Source organism: Mesoplodon mirus (assembly GCF_964341445.2).
Source record: "Mesoplodon mirus genome assembly, chromosome: 7".
NCBI classification, from domain to species: Eukaryota; Metazoa; Chordata; class Mammalia; order Artiodactyla; family Ziphiidae; genus Mesoplodon; species Mesoplodon mirus.
In genome coordinates, this window is record NC_138983.1 from 126,920,394 (window position 1) to 126,942,342 (window position 21,949).

At 40.7% G+C, this 21,949-nt stretch overlaps 1 protein-coding gene across 6 annotated transcripts in view; it reads left to right on the forward strand.

The window, feature by feature from the left end:
- Positions 1-21,949, forward strand: part of KMT2A (lysine methyltransferase 2A) — a 75,343-nt gene that overhangs the window by 10,074 nt on the left and 43,320 nt on the right. For all 6 annotated transcript variants that reach the window (XM_082627706.1, XM_082627709.1, XM_082627708.1 and 3 more), the window contains 2 exons: positions 15,285-15,354; positions 18,336-20,989. In XM_082627706.1, the coding sequence (XP_082483832.1) occupies positions 15,285-15,354; positions 18,336-20,989 (2,724 nt within the window). The remainder of the gene's footprint in view (positions 1-15,284; positions 15,355-18,335; positions 20,990-21,949) is intronic.

Here is a 21,949-nt window from a genome sequence, read left to right on the forward strand (position 1 = left end):
TCTGTCTTTCCCCCTTTAGATTATGATTTCCTTAAGACACAGACCATTTCTGAGTCATCATTTATGTTTTATATTGTTTACAGTGGTGACTTTTCATATAGAAGGTGATCAGTGAATGTTTGTTGAACTGAAAATTTGGTATACATACAACTTCTAGGAACACTTTGCAAGGACATATCGCATAAGCTATTATGTTGTTCAAGACTATTAGCAGGATAGTTTTGAGTAATTTTGAAAAATAGTAAGCTAACTTAAGCACAGCAGAGGAAAGTCTTAAGAGCCATCAAAGGACATTTTTGTAAAAGTACCGATTGGGGCTTTAAAAGTGATGTTGAGTGTTATAAAGCAGAAACCAACACACCATTGTAAAGCAATTATACTCCAATAAAGATGTTAAAAAAAAAAGTGATGTTGAGGAATCCTGATGGGATGGCATCATCTTTTATATAGATAATGCTGGCACTGATCACCCACTTACTTGAGTGTTGTTTCCACTTCTAGGTTCCTCAACTTAGAGGGGATGAGGATACCTTGGAGAGGTTTCTGAGGAGACTCAAAAGATGATTATATGATTGGAAGTCAGTCCTATGAGGAAAGGTTGGGAGAACGAAAAGTTAAGAGGCAACTTAATAACTCTTCAAAAAACATGAATGGATCCATTATTGGGAATGGTAACCAGCTGTTTTCCAGCTCTACTGATGCTAAAATAAGAGAAAAATAGGTTTAAATTGAAGCAAAGGGTAGTTGTGTAAGGAACTTGTTGCTAATGATGGTTTTCATTATAGTGATGGCGAAAAGATTACTGAAATAATTTTATGATCTTCTCTGGAGGTTAATTTTAAAGGACAGGAGTCCTGCCTATGTATGTGTAAAATGACTTCTCAAGCTACCTTCTCATTCTCTGAATCAATAAGTATATTTCTATTTAGATCCTAGAGGGCATGGATCATGTTTTATACTTTTTAATATTCCCCAAGGGGTCCTAGGGTCTCACTGGCTCCCTAAGAAGTATTTGAATTGTCAATTTATGGCAATAATTAACTTTCAGTAGTAAGCTCCAAAGAAATGTCTTTATGAAATTATTATTATTATTATTATTATTGCCGTACGAGGGCCTCTCACTGTTGTGGCCTCTCCCATTGCGGAGCACAGGCTCCGGACGCGCAGGCTCAGCGGCCGTGGCTCACGGGCCCAGCCGCTCCGCAGCATATGGGATCCTCCCAGACCGGGGCACGAACCCCTGTCCCCTGCATCAGCAGGCAGACTCTCAACCACTGCGCCACCAGGGAAGCCCCACGAAATTATTTTATAGTGGTTTTATAGGAGAATAAAAACTTAATAAATGGAGCTAAGAGGGAAACCTTAAACATCAAGAGAAACCAGGTGAAGTAGTAGGCGTGGTCTCAATATAGGAAACAAATAAATATTTATAGCTTTTATGTCCATTTTCAGTTGTAGTCTAAAGAGCTGTGCTTCAGAATATCCCTTGTTAAGGGTATCACTGCTTGTGGATGCATTATAACAAGTGCTTTGTAAATCCTTTCCAGTCTAATAAGTTGGCTTCATGTGAATGAGGATTATAAAGGCCTCTGACCCTTGGCTTTTGAGGCCATGAGGAGGGCTTACATTACTTAGAATGAAACCTTTTTAGATATGTTGGGTTGCAAAAAGCATTTCCGGTACAGTCAGAATGAAAACTGTGAATTGGGATTATTCATATAGATTACCAAAAGTCTGGGCAGAGCTGATATTAACACCAGCTCATTCTCCTCCTAGCTGTTAGTTCCAAATCCTTGAGTGGGTTATTGAAGCTTTAGGACTTTGGAATTTAGTACTGGAATTGTGTATAATTTCCTTCTTGTAGATAAATGGATACTAGGCTTATTTAAGGTTATTTGGCTTTAAATATTAAAAATATAATGAATATTTTCTAAGTTTCATATAGTGAATGCTGTCTCCTGTTAACCAGACCATCTCATAAAATGACTGGAGTTCAAAGGTGAAGCTGGATTGTTGCAGGGATACTGCAAGTGGTGGCACAGTGAAGGGCGGCTTGATTCCCTAATTGTAAAATTGGTGTCATTCGAGAAACTGGGAATTGGAAATATAAGGGAGTCATACTTTTCCCGTAACTTTTTAAAAAAATTTTTTATGTATTTTATTTATTTATTTTTGGCTGCATTGGGTCTTCGTTGCTGTGAGCGGGCTTTCTCTAGTTGCGGTGAGCCGGGGCTACTCTTCATTGCGGTGCAGCGGGCTTCTCCTTGCAGTGGCTTCTCTTGTTGCAGAGCACGGGCTCTAGGCGCGCGGGCTTCAGTAGTTGTGGCTCGCGGGCTCTAGAGCGCAGGCTCAGTAGTTGTGGCGCACGGGCTTAGTTGCTCCGCGGCATGTGGGATCTTCATGGACCAGGGCTCGAACCCGTTTCCCTTGCTTTGGCAGGCAGATTCTTAACCACTGCGCCACCAGGGAAGCCCCTTTTCCTGCAATTTTTTTTTTTTTTGCGGTACATGGGCCTCTCACTGTTGTGGCCTCTCCCGTTGCGGAGCACAGGCTCCGGACGCGCAGGCTCAACGGCCATGGCTCACGGGCCCAGCCGCTCCGCGGCATGTGGGGTCTTCCTGGACCGGGGCACGAACCCGTGTCCCCTGCATCGGCAGGCAGACTCTCAACCACTGCGCCACCAGGGAAGCCCCCTTCCCGTAACTTTTAATTGCTAATCATACAGGTATAAATTCAGAAAGCAAAAGATTATAAACAGCTAAGAATAATTCTCATGATTCTTTATTCTACTTGAGAGATTCCAGTGTTAGACTAATAAAATACCAGGGACTTTTTTTTAAAGTAAGTTAATGCCACATAATGTGTGCTTCTCAGAATGTGATGATGAACTTCCAAATATGATGTAGTAGTCAGAAGAGTCAGTTGGTTTTTTAAGCTAGTAAGAACACAAAACTTCCCAACTCATATATTGAACATTAATTCGTCAAAATTGTGTTGGCTGACAAAGTAGCTTTGTTGTTTTGCCAAAGGGAATGTTTACTTTTGTCATGTAACTTCACTTTGCTCTTTCAGAAAACTGGCTTTTTGGACAGATAACTCTTTTTACCTTTAGAGGAAAGAAAGTTGTGAATTTCTCAATGTTACTTTAGTTGCTGTTGATCATTCGACAGCCCAGAAGGAAAGATGCAACCTGACTTTTGCAGCAAGATCAGAACAAGCGGGAAGAAAAAACTACAAATTTTATAGTACAAACTTGTAGTTGAATGAACATATAGCTCAAAATGAAGTTAACTGCTGAAAGTTGGCATATGGAGGACACCCAAACCTCTTGTAATAAAAAGAACCATCTCTGAAAACAGTGTTGGTGTTTGTTTAATTTTTCCAGCCTATTCAAGTGGATCTAGTCATTTTGTGGTACTTTCCTGTTAAACAGAGAAGAATAAACCCTGTCATTGTGCTGATTAATTTAATTTCTACAGTATATCAGTTAAGTGGGCTTATTTCTTCTGCTTCAGCAAGTAGATAAACCAGTTCAGACTTGGAACCTAGGAGTTTGGAAGTCCTGATTTTTTGTTTGCTTGTTTGTTTTTTAAGGTCCTGTGAAGTAATTTGGGGCATTGCCAAGAATCTGTATAGCTTACTATCTGATGTAGTGCATTCATTTTGCCTTTTTTTTTTTTTTTAAGACAATGAGCTTCTTTTTTGTCTACCTCTTTTTCCGGAGCAGGATGGGTGGAGTTCACCTGTCTCATTTGTTTAGTTGTTTTGAGCATCTTTGCTTCTTGCTCTTGTTGATAATGGAGTGAGGATGAGGGGATACTTCTTTCTTTAATTAGGAAGTGGTATCATTTGTATTTCTTAGGTGAGAGTTGGTAGGTAGAGTTGAATTAAATATTTGAAAACAATTTCATTCTTGTGTGGGTGAAATTTTACCAACTATTGTTATTGAAGAACATTGTATTACTGTCTTTGCACTCTTTAATCCTACGTGACTTTTGGGGTTAACATTTCTCAGTATCAGGCAGAGATCATATTTAAAACAGTGTAAATCTCTTCCTATCTGTTATGCATTCAAACAGCCACAGTTCTCTTTGAGGCACCAATAGCCAGAGAGAATCTGGCCTTGGCCCTGTCCCTGCCATTTTGTTGACAAGAGACTATGATGTCAGTTCAGTAACTGTGTACATTTCTAGACTGCTTGGATTTCAGAGACCATCTTGGCTTAAGAAGTTTGTCTCCTGATATCTGTGTATTTGACTATGCTTGTATTTTATTCTTTTCCCTTCTTATAAATTCAACAACATCATTGTTAAATTCACTTTTTGGAAATGATTTACAGGTGTCACTATCTTTTTTTCTTTTACAAATGGTGAAAAACTGCTTGCAAAGAGGCTCATCTTCCCCCTAAATGGCATTCATAAACATAGCACTCCACAGTGTAAGAAATGGTGACTGGAAATCTAATCTATTTTTCAAAGAACATCTTTTATGTACCAGGCAGATGACCAAGTGTTGGGGCATTAGCATTGAACAAGTCCCTTCCCCGCTTCCCTCATGGAACTTACTGTCTAATTTCTCTTTACTGAGCTCGGCTTAAAATATAGCATGAATATAAATACTAAAATTATAATACCTTGCAGGATACTTTGGAAGTTGGTAATTTGAAGGCCAAAGCTTTCAAAACTAGTATTAACAGAACTGTTCTTGGGAGCAATTCAAGTAGTAGTCTTCATTTACTGAGTTACTGATTCTTTTTTTTTTTTTTTTGCGGTACGCGGGCCTCTCACTGTTGTGGCCTCTCCCGTTGTGGAGCGCAGGCTCAGTGGCCATGGCTCACGGACCCAGCTGCTCTGCGGCATGTGGGGTCTTCCCGGACCGGGGCACGAACCCATGTCCCCTGCATTGGCAGGCGGACTCTCAACCACTGCGCCCGAGTTACTGATTCTTGAGAGTCAGTTATACCAAGTGTAATATATGAATCAAGATATTTAAAGTACTCCCAGGGTATTTAATAGCTTTCCCCTTCCTGTTAAAAGGGAACTTAGGCACTAGCACATCCTTTACTGCCTTCTACAACTGAAGAAGTGCCACTCTCCACTTGTACTCTGGATTCCATCCCCTCTCATCTACTCGGGGTCATTCCCACAGTTATTCCCCCTCTCTCCTGCATCACCAGTTTCTCTCTCATCAACATATAAAACTGTCTAACTGTCTTAATATCCGTGTATTAAAAAACCCTTGACCCCAGGTCCTCCCCCCGCTACTGCCCAATTTTCTACTCCCTTTCACAACAGAACTCCTTGAAAGTGCAGTATGTAATTGCAGGTGCCACTTTCTCACCTCTCAGCCACTCCTCAACCCCTGCAATTGGGCTTTTATCCCCATGACTCTAGGAAATTGCTCTTATCAAAATCCTCAAGGGCCTCTCTCTTGCCAGATTGAATAGATAATTCTCAGTCCTCCTCCTGTTCAACCTTTGGGCAGCATTTGAACCAGGTGACCACTCCCTTCTTGAAACACTCTTTTCTTGGATTCTGTAACACTACACTCATATGATTTTTTCTTAACTCATTGGTTATTAATTTTCAGTATTCTGTATGGCTTCCTTCCTCTGCTTAACTCCCCTGAATGCTGGCTTCACCTAAGAGTCTGCCTTTGGCCACCTTCTCTATCTGTGCACTTGTCCTCAGTGACCTCATCCAGGCCTCATCTGTATGCTGAGGACTCCTAAATCTTTGTCTCTAAACCTTGACTACTACTTTGAGTCCCAGGCTTGTATTTCCAGCTGCCTATTTGACATTCCATTTGCATAATAATAAGAATAAGCATGATGAGCGTTTATTGAGTGTTGTGGGCCAGGCAGTATTCTCAGTGCTTCACATGTATTATCTCACCTAATCTTGCCCACCTGCTGAGGTAGCCACTGCTATTCCCAGACAAGGAAACAGATATGCATTGAAGCACTTGGATATTTAGTAGGTATCTTACACTTCCCATGTCCAGGAAGTCTTGATTTTCTCCTTTCTCCTTGTTTCAGGATGACTCTGCCCTTTACCCAATAGCTCAGGCCTAAAATTTGAGAGTTATCCTTGATTTCTCTCTATATTCACATTCTAAATAACCCATCAGCAAATTCTGTCTGTACTACCTCCAAATACCTTAAATCCAACTTCCTCTTATTAATTCTCCTACCAAAACCCCACACTTACCCATTATAATCTTTTTTTTTTTTTTTTTTGCGGTACACGGGCCTCTCACTCTTGTGGCCTCTCCCGTTGCAGAGCACAGGCTCTGGACGCGCAGGCTCAGTGGCCATGGCTCACGGGCCCAGCGGCTCCGCGGCATGTGGGATCTTCCTGGACCGGGGCACGAACCCGCATCCCCTGCATCGGCAGGCGGACTCTCAACCACTGCGCCACCAGGGAAGCCCCATTATAATCTTTTGGCTGGACTATTCTCTTATCTCCCTGCTTGTGTTCTTACCTCAGTGAAGTTTGTTCTTCACACAGCAACTGTAGATTCCATGTGTGAATCAGTCAGATCTTAACTATTCCCTCACTTTAAACATGTTGGTATCTCTCCCCCATCTCCCTTCTCCCCAGTGCTTGGATAAATCCAGATTTCTTACCCTGTCTGGCAAAGCCGTACATGATCTGGCCTCCAGTCAGGTCTGCTTCTTCCAGCACCACCTCTTCTCACCTCACTCATTCTGCTGCACGGCCACACTGGCCTTTTGGTCTGTCATACATGTCATGCTCGTTGCTGTCTCTGGGCCTTTGCACTTACTATCTAGCTAGAATACTGTGCCACCTAGATCTTTATATGTCTGTCTTTTTCTCATCATTTCGGTCTAAATCTGGGTTCAGCCACTTTTTTCTGCAAAGGGCCAGATGGTTTCTGTCTCAACGACTCCCCCCTGCTGTTGTGGTCCAGGAGCAGCCATAGACAACACAGAAATGATGACACACGGGGCTGTGTGCCGATAAAACTTTATTTATGCACACTGAAATTTGAATTTCTTATAACTTTCATGTACATGAAATATTCTTCTTTGGATTTTTTTAACCACTTAAAAATGTTAAAAACCATTCTTAGTTCATGGATTGAACAAACCAGGTGGCAGGCCGGATTTGGCCTGTGGCCCACAGTTTGCCAAGGTCAGAAGCCTTTCCTGACCACCCTAGTGAAAACAGCCCTCACAGGTAACCCCCATCAATCCTTCGCGCCCTCGTTGCGTTCTTTATTTGTTACATGGTTATTTACTCATAGGGCAGGAATTCTGTCAGTTCTTCACCTGTGTAGAGTCTGGCAGTGCCTGGCAACACACAGTAAGTACTTGCTGGAGTGATTGAATGCCAGTCACATTTGAATTTTGGCTGTAGACTGCTATCTGGTCTCCAGTTATTCAGTCTCTTTCCTACCCTAATTTCATAGGTATGTATCTAGAATAGACTTCAAACTTCAAAGTTATGCCTTGTCTACATTTGAGACCCAAAGGTAGCTCCTGCTGTTTATTGGATGAGCTTTGACCATACCATCCTAGAATTGACAAGGTTCTGGTACTTTATTTGTCTTTGATCTTGGCCCTGCTGTGGCTACCCCTTTCCAACCAAATCAATTTTTATCAATTTTTGCATCTGATTTCCCACTTCTCCCCATTACCCCCTCCCATTTATTCTTTTTTTAAAAAGTATTGATTGATTGATTGATTGATTGATTTGGCTGCACCGGGTCTTAGTTGTGGCACTGGGGATCTTTGTTGCAGCATGCGGGATCTATGTGGGGATCTTTAGTTGTGGCATGTGGGATCTAGTTCCCTGGCCAGGGATCAAACCCGGGCCCCCTACATTGGGAGTGTGGAGTCTTAACCACTGGACCACAAGGGAGGTCCCCTCCCTCCCATTTATTCTTCCTTTTTTTTTTTAATTCTGTTTTTTTTTTTAAATAAATAAATTTATTTATTTATTTTGGCTGCGTTGGGTCTTTGTTGCTGAGCGCGGGTTTTCTCTAGTTGCGGCGAGCGGGGCTACTCTTTGTTGCGGCGCGTGGGCTTCTCATTGTGGTGGCTTCTCTAGTGGCGGAGCATGGGCTCTAGGCACGTGGGCTTCAGTAGTTGTGGCATGTGGGCTCAGTAGTTATGGCTCACGGGCTCTAGAGCACAGGCTCAGTAGTTGTGGCGCATGGGCTTAGTTGCGCCGCGGCATGTGGGATCTTCCCAGACCAGGGATCGAATCTGTGACCCCTGCATTGGCAGGCGGATTCTTAACCACTGCACCACCAGGGAAGCCCTCCCATTTATTCTTAATCAGCCATTGTCCATGATTTATTTCCTTTAGAGCTACGGTCTAAAAAACTTTTGTAGGTTGTGAGCCTCTTTTTTTCTTTGAGAATCTGAAGAAATCTGTCTCTCGTCTGGCAGATGCCCATATAAACAGAGTTTTGCCTGTGATTTCAGCAAACTCTCTAAGCTTACTCCTGCCTATCAACTTGTCTGCAACTAAATGCATGCTTAGCCCCTTTTCTGATAGGAGAGAGCTCCCTTCCGTAGCACTTTGTCTTCATTCTCAATCAGTGCCAACCCCTCCTCCCCACCCCTTTTCAATTTATTAGCGATTTGCTGTTGAGAATTTTCAGTCTCTTCCTGGCTGCTGTGTTCTCTTTCAGCATGTAAACACATTCAACTCAAAAAGTAGTCCTGGACTTCCCTGGCGGTCCAGTGGTTAAGACTCCACGCTGTGGGGAAACTAAGATCCCACATGCTGTGTGGTGCAGCCAGTAAACAAACAAACAAATAAGTAATCCCCCCAGGCAAATCTTTCCCTACGTTGTGCCCATTGTCTCCTTTCCCATGTAATTGAGTTTTTTCAGAAGAGTTGGGTATACTGCCGTTTTTGTCACTTTCTAATCACACCTTGACCCACTGCGCTTTGGTTCCTCCTGCCTCTAACACTGCCTTGAAGTTGACCTTGGTAAGGTCATAGGTGACTTCCCAATTTTGATATCCTCTGTACAAAATCCTTTTGTATCCCTCCCCAACTTGGCCATCTCTTGATGTGTATTCTTCCCTTGACTGTTCATGATCTTTCTCCTTGGCCATTCCATCTCTGTCTTCCCCCTTAGCGTCCCTTTCCCCTGTACGTGAAGTGTGGCTATTCCCTGGGGATCTGCCATGTATCCTCTTTTTCTCTGTATTCTCTCCCTGGGTGACTGTTTATACATACAGTTTCAGCATTCATAAATTCATTGAATCAGATGCGTTTTCTCCAGATCATTATATCTTACAACTTGGACAGACATTTCAAATTCAAGCGTCTAAACTGATTTCCCTCCTGCTCCTAGAAACCTCTCTTCTTTCTTTTTTCCCAATCTTATAAATATATCACCATAAACCTAATCAACCGAAGCCCAATACCTGCAAGTCTTTACTGATTCTTTCCATCCCCTGAACCTTTTATATTGAAACCTTGTTCATTTTGCCTCCTAACTGTCTATGGAATCTGCCCTTTTCCTTAATCCCCATTGCCACTGCAGTCATTTTATAGCTGTTCTTACTGCCTCTGGTTTTAAAGGCAGTCTCTACTTCCCCACTGCTGTCATAGTGATCTTTTGAAAATATAAATCTAATCATGCTTCTCTCCTGCCCGAAAGTGTTACTGATGAGCTGTAGCCCTCAGGATGAGGCCCACACTTCCTTGAAGATAAACTTCAAACTCAGAAAGGCATTTAAGACCTTTCATGATCTGCCTCTGCCTTTTTTCCTCCTCAATATCTTATGCTCCTTTCCCACATCAGCTAGGGCCTCAGCCCTACTGAACTGTCTGTAATTTCACTCCATGCCATGCTCTTTCGTATCTCTGTGCCTTTGTATGTGTTATTCTCTCTGCCTGAAATATCTCCCTTCAACCCTAATTTACCATCCTTCAGAAGTTTGAGTAAGCTTTCACCCTTTCTGCAGTGGCTTTCCTGACTCTTTCTCCTTGACTAGGTTAGTCACCTTTCTGCTGTGCTTCCATATTCATTTTTCTGGCATGTGTATTCCTCTGGCATAGCAGGAAACACACTGCATTCCATTCGTTTTTGTGTTTTTAATTAATTAATTAATTAATTAATTAATTTTTGGCTGTGTTGGGTCTTCATTGCTGTGCCAGGGCTTTCTCTAGTTGCGGCGAGCAGAGGCTACTCTTGGTTGCAGTGTGTGGGCTTTTCATTGCCGGGCTTCTCTTGTTGCGGAGCACGGGTTCTAGGCACAAGGGCTTCAGTAGTTATGGCATGTGGGCTCAGTAGTTGTGGTGCACAGGCTTAGTTGCTCCGTGGCACATGGGATCTTCCTGGACCAGGGCTCGAATCCATGTCCCCTGCACTGGCAGGCGGATTCTTAACCACTGTGCCACTAGGGAAGACCCCTCTCTATGAATTCTTAAAAGAAGAATCTTATTGTCTATTTCTTTTGAGTCCACCAGTATTTTCTGCTACTGTGCTATTACCACATAATGTTTTTTAAACAGTTAGTGTACTGCATTTCCTTTATTTTCATTTTACAAACATTTATTACTCTAAATTTGTGCCAGATACTAAAATACAACAATGAGTAAGTAAACTTTCCCTGTCTTTAAAGAGTGAATGCTCTAGAAAAGGAGACAAACTTGTAAACACATTCTTTATCCATTATGCTAATTAAGTACTGGTGATTATATATGTCTTTAAAATACAGCACTAAGACCTTGGTATTTTTTTTTTTTAATTTATTTATCTTTTTGGCCACACTGCCCAGCTTGTGGGATCTTAGTTCCCCAACCAGAGATCAAATACAGGCCCTTAGCAGTGAAAGCACAGAGTCCTAACCACTGGACCACCAGGGAATTCCCAAGCCCTTGTTACTTTAGAGGTTGTAGGGATAGACACTCAGAGAAATGTGCCAGCAGCAGTGGTAGCTAACTGGAATAAATTCCCAAAGGAGAAGTGTTACTCTTCTTTAACTAGAGCTACTGAGACACACAATATGCCTCCTTGACGTTTCTTTGTCTTCTTTAGGTGTTCTTAGTAATTTTCTTAGTTCTGTGGCCTCCTCATATGATGGAACCATATATGATGATACCAAAAATTATAAGCCTTCAAAACAAAGAATTTCAAACAATTACGTATCGGGTGCTTTTGATACTGTCTATTTTTTTTTTTTTTTTTTTTTTCGGTACGCGGGCCTCTCACTCTTGCGGCCTCTCCCGTTGTGGAGCACAGGCTCCGGACGTGCAGGCTCAGCGGCCATGGCTCACGGGCCCAGCCGCTCTGCGGCATGTGGGATCTTCCCGGACCGGGGCACGAACCTGCGTCCCCTGCATCGGCAGGCGGACTCTCAACCACTGCGCCACCAGGGAAGCCCCTGTCTATGGTTTTTGATGTTATTTTCAGTTGATACATCAGTAAACCTCTGTAGGTGAAGAAATTTGATTTTTTTTAAACTCTAAAGACTAACCATTTGGGAGACAGAAGAACGCTAAGGTACTTACCACCTAATTCAGTGCTTTGAAGTGCTGAGTCTCTTGCTAGAAAAGAAAGAAGGTTATGAGCGGTCATCCTAGGCCTTATTCATCAAAGGCCAGTTGTGGCCAAGCTTGTTTAATAGAAGAGTTTTCAAAATAGCTTTGGAACCTCCACATTAGATTAGGAGGTGAAGAACTCCAGGTGAGTGATTTCTGCTCTGATTAAATTGGGAAGAACTTACAGGAGGAGCTAAAATCTATTTTAGTTGGGGGTAGGAAGGAAAAAGCCTTGACGTCTATCAGTTGCAAGTTTATCAGATCACTGGTATTACTAGGAACTGTGTCGCATCTAATCACTGCAGATGATTTAGGTCTCGATTACTTGAACTCTCTCAGATTTCTAATGCTGGAGTGGTGCCTAGTACAATACTGAGGCATGGAGATACACATTGCCATCCTTTGGAAGAATTTTGAAATTTGTTGAATATTTCTCCATGAACCTAATACTAATACAAGTGGAAGAATGAACTATTCCAAGATTTAAGCCAGTTTTTTATTCCAGAATATGAATTACATAGTAATTTATCCTTCACCGGCATTTTAAGGGATTTTGGCTTTCTAAAGGAAGGCTGAGATTGTGCACCTGCCTGTCTGCTTTAGATACTCCTTGGGAGCAGGATCATGTCTTACTACTTATCTTTGCATTGGGAACAGATAGCCTATAAATGGTTTTTGAATGAATGGACAAGTAAAAGAAATAGTGTTTTGTTTGCAGAGTTGTCCTAGTAGTACATAATTCCTTGAAATACAGAACTTCATGTAGTTTTCTAAAATACCTTCATCATTACATTTTATCTGCAAACATCATTGTAATACTTTGGGTTCACTTAGATTCTCTTGTGGAAAACATATTCCTATTGCTTCATCACAAATATAATAGCCACTAAAGGATTAAAATTCTGCCATTAAAATAAAAATCATCAAATGTTAAGACATTTATGGGTAACGTAGAATTTGCTAGTAAACATATGTTTGGAAGTTCTCACATAACCCCTAGAGATAGGGGTAGGGATAATAAAGAAATTCCACACATTTATTATTTTAGAATTAGCTTTCACTTGGGAAACGACATTAGCTTCATTGCATTCCTAATCTCTGGAAGCTAAATATGATCCAGCAGTATTTTATGGTGCTCAACTTGGCAAGGATATTTTTCTGTCTTTGGAGGTAAGAAAAGGGTCAAATCTTGACGATCTCGTGACACCATTATCCAGAAGGAATAGGTTTGTTGCTTCTTGCCTATATTTTGTCTTGGAGTGCTGTGCTCATCAGAGGAAGCCAGAGTGAAGGGAAAAGTATGGGTGGCTGTTTGGGCCCAGATTCCAGGAATACTTCATCCTGTGTAGCGTGGGGTCTCCTGTTTCCTCTCTTAACGAGTGTCCAGGCTTATGATGCCATAGTGCCAAACATGGATTTAATTGCAACTTCTCTTGTTACCTTTTTTGTAGACATTTTGACTTAGTCTTTTGATTTCTAGGCAAGCCTAAATCCCTGGGAAGCTAGCACTGTTACCTTGTTTACTGCATCTTCCAGGAGCCCCATGTGTTTAAAGGGGATGATGGGAGCGACAGGAGAGGCAAAAAGGACTTCATCTGTAGCGCCTTCTTGCAGCATTTTTTCCCCCATGCTTTCTCAGCTTGTTTTTCCTTAGATTTTGGGGGACTCTTACGTGGAATTGGAAGTTCAGTTAGCCGACCAGAGGTCTTTAACATAACAATGGTGGCTTTTGTTTTTGGCTAAACTGTCTGGATTATTTAAACAATGGGTGCTTATTTTTTAGAGCATGCTTCAAGAAGTCAGTCTATATTTGAAGTGAAAAGAAAGCTCTTGGGTGGAAGTCAAGTCATTCTTTTCTTATTCCAACTACAAGACCACAAAGAAAGAGTTAATGCTTTCTGTCATTTTGGAAAGTACTTGGAAACTTTAAACATTGGCAGAGTTAGTTAAATTACTGCTTGACAGCTCAGTAGTACTCTTCTGGAGCACACTGAATTAGGGTTGTACAGTTACATGTTGTGAAAGTTAGAAATATAGACAAGTGACTCACTAAGGTTGCTGATAATAAACATAGCAATGTGGATCTCTTATGTTTCTTTTAAAGATTAAACATTTTTCATTACTTCAGCTGTTGGTTACTTTACCTGTTGGCTATTGTATGTATAGTTGCTAGAACTCTCTCATTGCAACACTTGGAGCATAGAACTTACGCATTTAGCAATGTAGTCCCCTGGCAAGCGTTAGGAAATCCTCAGATGTCTTTGTGAAATGCATAGATTAGCAGTTGTTCCATAAGGATAATGCAGGGAAAGAATGAATTAAATCAGAAACTTTAAGGATTTGAAAATGGGTGTCATCTTACTTTAATAGTAGCTGAAAGAATAGGGTATTTTGTACTGTAGGTAATTTATTGGATTCCTTTACATATTTATAGTTTAAGATTGTAGCCATTATGGTAGGAAGTTATTTGTAAATAACTGTATGATCTTGGGCAAGTCATTTGGCCCTTCAGAACTTCAGTTTCTAAAACCACATCAATAATAAGAACTACAATATGGATACCACATTATAGTTTTATGAATGATTTTACATAAATTATATAACTTACATAAATTATTTCATTTATTCCTTACAACGCTCCAATAAATTAAAAAATTGAGACCTCAGACAAGCCCTTCCCTCTCTTCAGTGGTAGCATGTGCCGACGAACGAGAGGATGAAGTGGCCCCCTTTACAGTTGGGGGGCTTTAACTGTTGGAACTTAGTTTGGGGATTATCAGTATAAATTGGAGGTACAAGAAAATCTGTCTATAATTCCTTATTTTGTTCTTATTTTATGTGGATTTTGTTTCTGGCATCTGAAATTCTTATCTCTTTGTAGAAAACTCTTAGTTTCTGAGTCGGTGAATTTCTATTAATCAGGTTGTTTAAATAGACCATATTTCTTGACAATTTGTTCAAAATCGGTTAAATCCTTAGTATTTTTTTAAAAGGCAGGTTAAAAGTTAGAGGTAAAGAGAAGTTTTTGCCTTTTCTCAGTATGACTGAAAATAAGATGCTTCCTTCAGTTATTCTTGGATGCATTCTTAAATTGATGTGGTCAATTCTTCATCCCTTTCACAAATGCTGCTGCCCACCATTAAGTCTCTTATCACAGGGCATTTAAAAATGATGCCATAAAATGCATGTTGAGAATCTTTGGATCTCAAATGTATAGAAATCACATCTAAATGTCAATTCCTGAGTTAAGGAACTGACGCTAATGGCAATTTCAGTCTCTATTAATATTTAGTAGACAAGAGATTATGATATTGTAGATTATTCCTTATGTGTCTGTAGACTTAACTACTTGTTGAAAAGATATATTTGTTTTATTGGGGCTGTATATTTCTGCCATTGTACTGATTTGCTTACTTGAATTAAAGTCATTCTTTAATTGTTTTGGGCTGTATCTATAGTTTGAAATTTAGGACTGTCCCCTATGTACTGTGCACCAAAGATGACTTATCAATGCATTGTTCAATTACTACACAGCTCCTATTTGTCTGTAATGAAGCCATATGGCTGGGTCCATTTATTTCAGTATTAAGTTATTTTATAATAATATCCATATGAATGATGATGAGTAATACATAGAGGCTAAATTTTCCAAATTCATTTGTGTCTCCTCTGGGCATTTCTTTGGGATATGTTCAGATTCATGTTTTGTTTTTTTTTTCCTGATTTTAAAATAATTTTCCTTTGTTATAGGATGAGCAGTTCTTAGGTTTTGGCTCAGATGAAGAAGTCAGAGTACGAAGTCCCACAAGGTCTCCTTCAGGTATGGCCAGTTAAATGCATGGCATCTTTACGTTTTGTTTGTTAAGAGACTGTGACTTCCCCTTGCCTTCTTTGCATGTAAAGGGTGGTCTTAAATACTGGGGTTTTTTGGGTGCATCCTTCCCTTTCCCTCACACTTAAGTAGGAAATGGCTTATGAGCTAGACCTCTTTAAGGGACTTCTCTGTCAGGCCGCTTTTGGTTTATCCTTGATTATGCTTCTCTGTGGGAACCACCAGAGGCATGAGGGCTAGATTTCCATGGAATGCTTGCAAAACCTGGTAGGCAAATTGAAGGTTACCTACTGAGAGCAGCATCCTCAGATATACACATTTTGAATTGTATGGCAGTAAATATGACTTTGGAAATAATTTGGCCATTGTTTTTTACAGATGAAATTTGGTCTACTGTTGTCAAAGAACTAAAAACAAAATGTTGGCACTGTATGAAACTATTTTATCTGATGCTTGAAAAACTGTGTTAAAATAAAGAAAATAAAAACGACATGGGTATTTCCATTTATTAGCAATATTTGTCATTGTTCTCAATAAGAATATATCTAGAATGTCTTGAAATTCTAGACTTAACAGCAGTTTCCTGCAAGATGATCCTCAGTGGAAATAACATTTAATGGCTTGCAGAATTCTGTTCTGTATAGGAAAGGGCTATAGATCTTTTGATGAAAAAAACATTCCCCATCTGTGCTGCCATTCTGACTTCTTGTATGGTTGTCTTTGATTGTATGTGCATAGACAGTCTAGTTAAATATGATGTTGTTAGCTGTGCTTTTGGTCCTTGATGTTGACATAGTTTGTGATGTTTGTTAGCATTTGCATTTCATTTGAGTCATCATATATTATATAGTAATCTAACTCAAACACATAAGTTGACAATTCTTCCTTTCCCAAGTGGGGTGGTATTGCCATTCTAGTTGAGAGGACTTAGCCAGTAGTATTCCAGTATCTGTGCCATTCAGACAGTAGCAATATTCTCTTTAAGATGTGATGATATCTTAAAACTTCGTATCAGGCGATGATAGAGATTGTCTGGTCTAACCCTTCATTTATAGATAATAAAATGAGGCCCAGAAAAGACATGATGAGCAGTTACTTCTGACTGATTTGTCAGTTCTTTGAATGTGTTGTGGATTATGGAAGTTAGCAGAGCAGGACTCTTCTCTATTCTGCTTTTTCTACCTGTCCACCAAAAGCTTTTTTTAAAAGTTGGATAGAAGAGGTTTTCAGAATTAATAAAGGCGTATGAGTAGCCAGGTTCAAGTCTACCAAGAGTATAAGGAATCTTGTGATGTACTTCTGGGTAGGAGTTTATTTTGTTAATTCACAACCCTTTCTTGTCGGTTTCCTCTTAAGTTTTTTTCTTGGCTATCAGTGTACCTTAAATGTTGTTTGTTTTTTGTTTGTTTTTTTAAACCATCTGTATATACTTTATTAAGAAATGAAACTGTTTCTCTGCTGTCTTCTAGTCCATTACTTTCATTGTAATTTAGTATATATTGGGAAAAAATTTGTGAATCTTAATCTATTAAGAAGTTTCAAGTTAATTGGTGAGGAAAGCATTTATATTTAGAAAGCTCAACAATAAGACCTTTGTTGATTTCTTTTCTGTTAGAAAGCTGGTTCCATAGTCTAAAATGTTCATCATAATGGCATAAATCTCTTCTGGTGCCTCTTAGGGGAGGTTTTAATCTCAGAAGAATGTTGAGTCATATAAAACATTGAAAAGTCACGAGAGAAGAGATGATATGATAGAGGAGGCAGCTCTTAATACATTTAGAAAGTACAGACTATATGTGGTGATCAATCTGTGGTGTATATAAATCAAATCACTATGTTGTACACCTGGAACTAATATATATTGTATGTCAATTATACTTCAATAAAAAAAGAATGCATCTTTAAAAAGAAAAGAAAGTACAGACTATACAAAGAATTTTAGGGAGTTCCCAGGTGGCCTAGTGGTTAGGATTCCAGGCTTTCACTGCTTTCAGTGCTGGGGCCTGGGTTCAATCTCTGGTCAGGGAACTGAGATCCCACAAGCTGTGCAGCATGGCCAAAAACAAAAACAAAAACAAAAAAAGATAATTTTAGAAAACAGTGGTTTTCTGAAGTCTCTTGATAAGCAGCAAATTGAGCTGATTTATAAGTTGGCAAATTCCTTTTATTTAGAATAGAAGAAATCTGATTTAAATTGTCAGTTTGCTCTTGACATCAGTTATGGTTAAATCTTTTTTGTAATTTGAGACTAACTAGTTCAAGAACCTGTAGGTAGGAGAATAGATTAATGGACATCTCATGTCATTTCACTGATTAGTTCACCAACCACTGAGTTCAGTGATCTTATTCTGATGTCTCATGAATGAATGTTTTTCTTTTCAATGAAACTTTCTTAACTTACTCTGGCAAAGCAGATTGAAAATATAGGAAGCTGAGCTGCCTATAGAAGTTGGTATATTATTGTAGCCTATAGAAGTTGGTATGTTGTTGACTGAAGAGCATCTTGTTCAGATTTATTAAAGCCAAAATTCTGAGTTGAAAAAATGGGATGACTTACTATAAATGTTTTCTCAGATATTAACTCTTGGTGGCTACGATATGGAAAAGGTCATACAGATTTTTTTAAAACACACCTTTTTTTTTAATTCAGAAAAAACCTTCTTGTTCACCCAAAGTTGTAGGAAAATTAGTTTTATATATTAATTGCTCAGTTGAAAACCTCTTATTATCTTAGTTTTTCTATCAAAAAGGTAGTTAAGTGTTCTTTTAGGTAGGATGTTATTTACTTGATTTCTTTGAGGCAGGTTTTTGGTGAAAAGAAACTAAACACAATTAGGATGTTTTATTGACTGATTAGACCCAGGTAGAGTTCAGTACAGAATGGCTTGTGCTAAATTATATTCAGCTTAGTTAAGACCTAAACTACAAAGCTAAATATATGCTCTTCATTGTTTAATTTCTATACACAGTTAAAACTAGTCCTCGAAAACCTCGCGGGAGACCTAGAAGTGGCTCTGACCGAAATTCAGCTCTCCTCTCAGACCCATCTGTGTTCTCCCCTCTAAATAAATCAGAGACCAAATCTGGATATAAGATCAAGAAGAAAGATTCTAAAAGTATAGAAAAGAAGAGAGGAAGACCTCCCACCTTCCCTGGAGTAAAACTCAAAATAACACATGGAAAGGACATTTCAGAGTTACCAAAGGGAAACAAAGAAGATAGCCTGAAGAAAATGAAACGCACACCTTCTGCTACATTTCAGCAAGCCACAAAGATTAAAAAATTAAGAGCAGGTAAACTCTCTCCTCTCAAGTCAAAGTTTAAGACAGGGAAGCTTCAAATAGGAAGGAAGGGGGTACAGATTGTACGCCGGCGAGGAAGGCCTCCATCAACAGAAAGGATAAAGACCCCTTCAGGTCTCCTCATTAACTCTGAACTGGAAAAGCCCCAGAAGGTCCGGAAAGACAAGGAAGGAACACCTCCACTCACAAAAGAAGATAAGACAGTAGTCAGACAAAGCCCTCGAAGGATTAAGCCGGTTAGGATTATTCCTTCTTCTAAAAGGACAGATGCAACAATTGCTAAGCAGCTCTTGCAGAGGGCAAAAAAGGGGGCTCAAAAGAAGATTGAGAAAGAAGCAGCTCAGCTGCAAGGAAGAAAGGTGAAGACACAGGTCAAAAACATCCGACAGTTCATCATGCCTGTTGTCAGTGCCATCTCCTCGAGGATCATTAAAACCCCTCGGCGGTTCATAGAGGATGAGGATTATGACCCTCCAATTAAAATTGCCCGACTAGAGTCTACACCGAATAGTAGATTCAGTGCCACGTCCTGTGGATCTTCCGAAAAATCAAGTGCAGCTTCTCAGCACTCCTCTCAAATGTCTTCAGACTCCTCCCGGTCCAGTAGCCCCAGTGTTGATACCTCCACAGATTCTCAGGCCTCTGAGGAGATTCAGGTACTTCCTGAAGAGCGGAGCGCTACCCCCGAAGTTCACACTCCACTGCCTATTTCCCAGTCCCCAGAAAACGATAGTAATGACAGGAGAAGCAGAAGGTATTCAGTGTCCGAGAGAAGTTTTGGATCTAGAACGACGAAAAAGTTGTCCACCCTACAGAGTGCCCCCCAGCAGCAGACCTCTTCCTCGCCACCTCCACCCCTGCTTACTCCACCGCCCCCGCTGCAGCCAGCCTCCAGTATCTCTGACCACACACCTTGGCTCATGCCTCCAACCATCCCTCTGGCATCACCATTTTTGCCTACTTCTGCCGCTCCCATGCAAGGGAAGCGAAAATCTATTTTGCGAGAACCGACATTTAGGTGGACTTCTTTAAAGCACTCTAGGTCAGAGCCACAGTACTTTTCCTCAGCAAAGTATGCCAAAGAAGGTCTTATTCGCAAACCAATATTTGATAATTTCCGCCCCCCTCCACTGACTCCTGAAGATGTCGGCTTCGCGTCCGGGTTTTCTACATCTGGTACTGCTGCTTCAGCCCGATTGTTTTCGCCACTCCATTCTGGAACAAGGTTTGATATGCACAAAAGGAGCCCTCTTCTGAGAGCTCCGCGATTTACTCCAAGTGAGGCTCACTCTAGGATATTTGAGTCTGTAACCTTGCCTAGTAATCGAACTTCTGCTGGGACATCTTCTTCAGGAGTATCTAACAGGAAAAGGAAAAGAAAAGTGTTTAGCCCTATTCGATCTGAACCAAGATCTCCTTCTCACTCCATGAGGACAAGAAGTGGAAGGCTTAGCACTTCTGAGCTGTCACCTCTCACCCCACCGTCTTCTGTCTCTTCCTCGTTAAGCATTTCTGTTAGTCCTCTTGCCACTAGTGCCTTAAACCCAACTTTTACTTTTCCTTCTCACTCCCTGACTCAGTCTGGGGAATCTGCAGAGAAAAACCAGAGACCAAGGAAGCAGACTAGTGCTCCGGCAGAGCCATTTTCGTCCAGTAGTCCCACTCCTCTCTTCCCTTGGTTCACCCCAGGCTCTCAGACTGAGAGAGGGAGAAATAAAGACAAGGCCCCTGAGGAGCTGTCCAAAGAGCGAGATGCTGACAAGAGCGTGGAGAAGGACAAGAGTAGAGAGAGAGACCGGGAGAGAGAAAAAGAGAATAAGCGGGAGTCCAGGAAAGAGAAAAGGAAAAAGGGATCAGAAATTCAGAGTAGCTCTGCTTTGTATCCTGTGGGTAGGGTTTCCAAAGAGAAGGTTGTTGGTGAAGATGTGGCCACTTCATCTTCTGCCAAAAAAGCAACCGGGCGGAAGAAGTCTTCATCACTTGATTCTGGGACTGATATTGCTTCTGTGACTCTTGGGGATACGACAGCTGTCAAAACCAAAATACTTATAAAGAAAGGGAGAGGAAATCTGGAAAAAACCAACTTGGACCTCGGCCCAACTGCCCCATCCCTGGAGAAGGAGAAAACCCTCTGCCTTTCCACTCCTTCATCTAGCACTGTTAAACATTCCACTTCCTCCATAGGCTCCATGTTGGCTCAGGCAGACAAGCTTCCAATGACTGACAAGAGGGTTGCCAGCCTCCTAAAAAAGGCCAAAGCCCAGCTCTGCAAGATTGAGAAGAGTAAGAGTCTTAAAAAAACTGACCAGCCCAAAGCACAGGTACTCTTTTCCATCTTGCCCATTAAAATCAACAGTTTCTTGAGCCCCATCTAGGAGCAAGTTTTAGGCTGAGTGTTTCAGTTAGATCCACGTATGGGAATCAGGAAAAGATGGTGGCATTCGCAGTGGTCCTTTACGGACGGGTAGGATTTTGATAGGTAGAAAATGATAGGGGAGAAAGTTTTAAGGAGAGGACACAGTGTAGGGTAGAGATAGAAAAGTATAAAACGTACTTGAGGAACGGGAATAGCTGGACTGGTACGTGTAGGAAGGCGGTGAACCAAGACTGAAAGGTACGTGGGGCCACATTACCCTGAATGCTGAGTTGTTTGTACTTAATGGGATTGGTGTGATGGAATCTGTGACTTCATTTTGAAGATGCATTTTTGCAGTCAGATTGTTTTACTGTTGTTTACTATAGGAAACAGGGCGGGGGGAATCTCTTCCTCTGAGTTGTGAGTGATCAGACCAATAGAAAATAGGTATTTGCAGAATACATATGAGAAACACTTAGCCTCAAGTTGTGGTACAGAAAAGCTGTACAATTCAGTTAGTTAAGATGATGACAAACAGATTTTTGTAAAGAAGAGCTTTTTTTTTTTTTTTTTTTTTTAATTAACAAGGCGAGCTAGGCACTGGTCTTTTCTGAGAAAACCTGCCAATCTTTAGATTGTTTTTAAACATTGTCATGTAGTAGATGCATGTTTATACCAACATATCAAGTTAGGTTAAGATGACCACAAACTTAGGTTTTAACGTTATTCAACGTAGGGCCACATTTACATTTAGTAATTCTGCCAGTTGAGAGGTCTAGCAGGAAAATGAAGAGACTTGTTTCTGACACCATTTTGGATGTTTTTGGTTAACCTCCTAGTGGTAGGAGCCGTGGCTCTTTAAAATGTGAGACATTTCTGTTTGGAGCCGTGGCCTTTTATACTTCCATTTATAGGTTATTTCCCC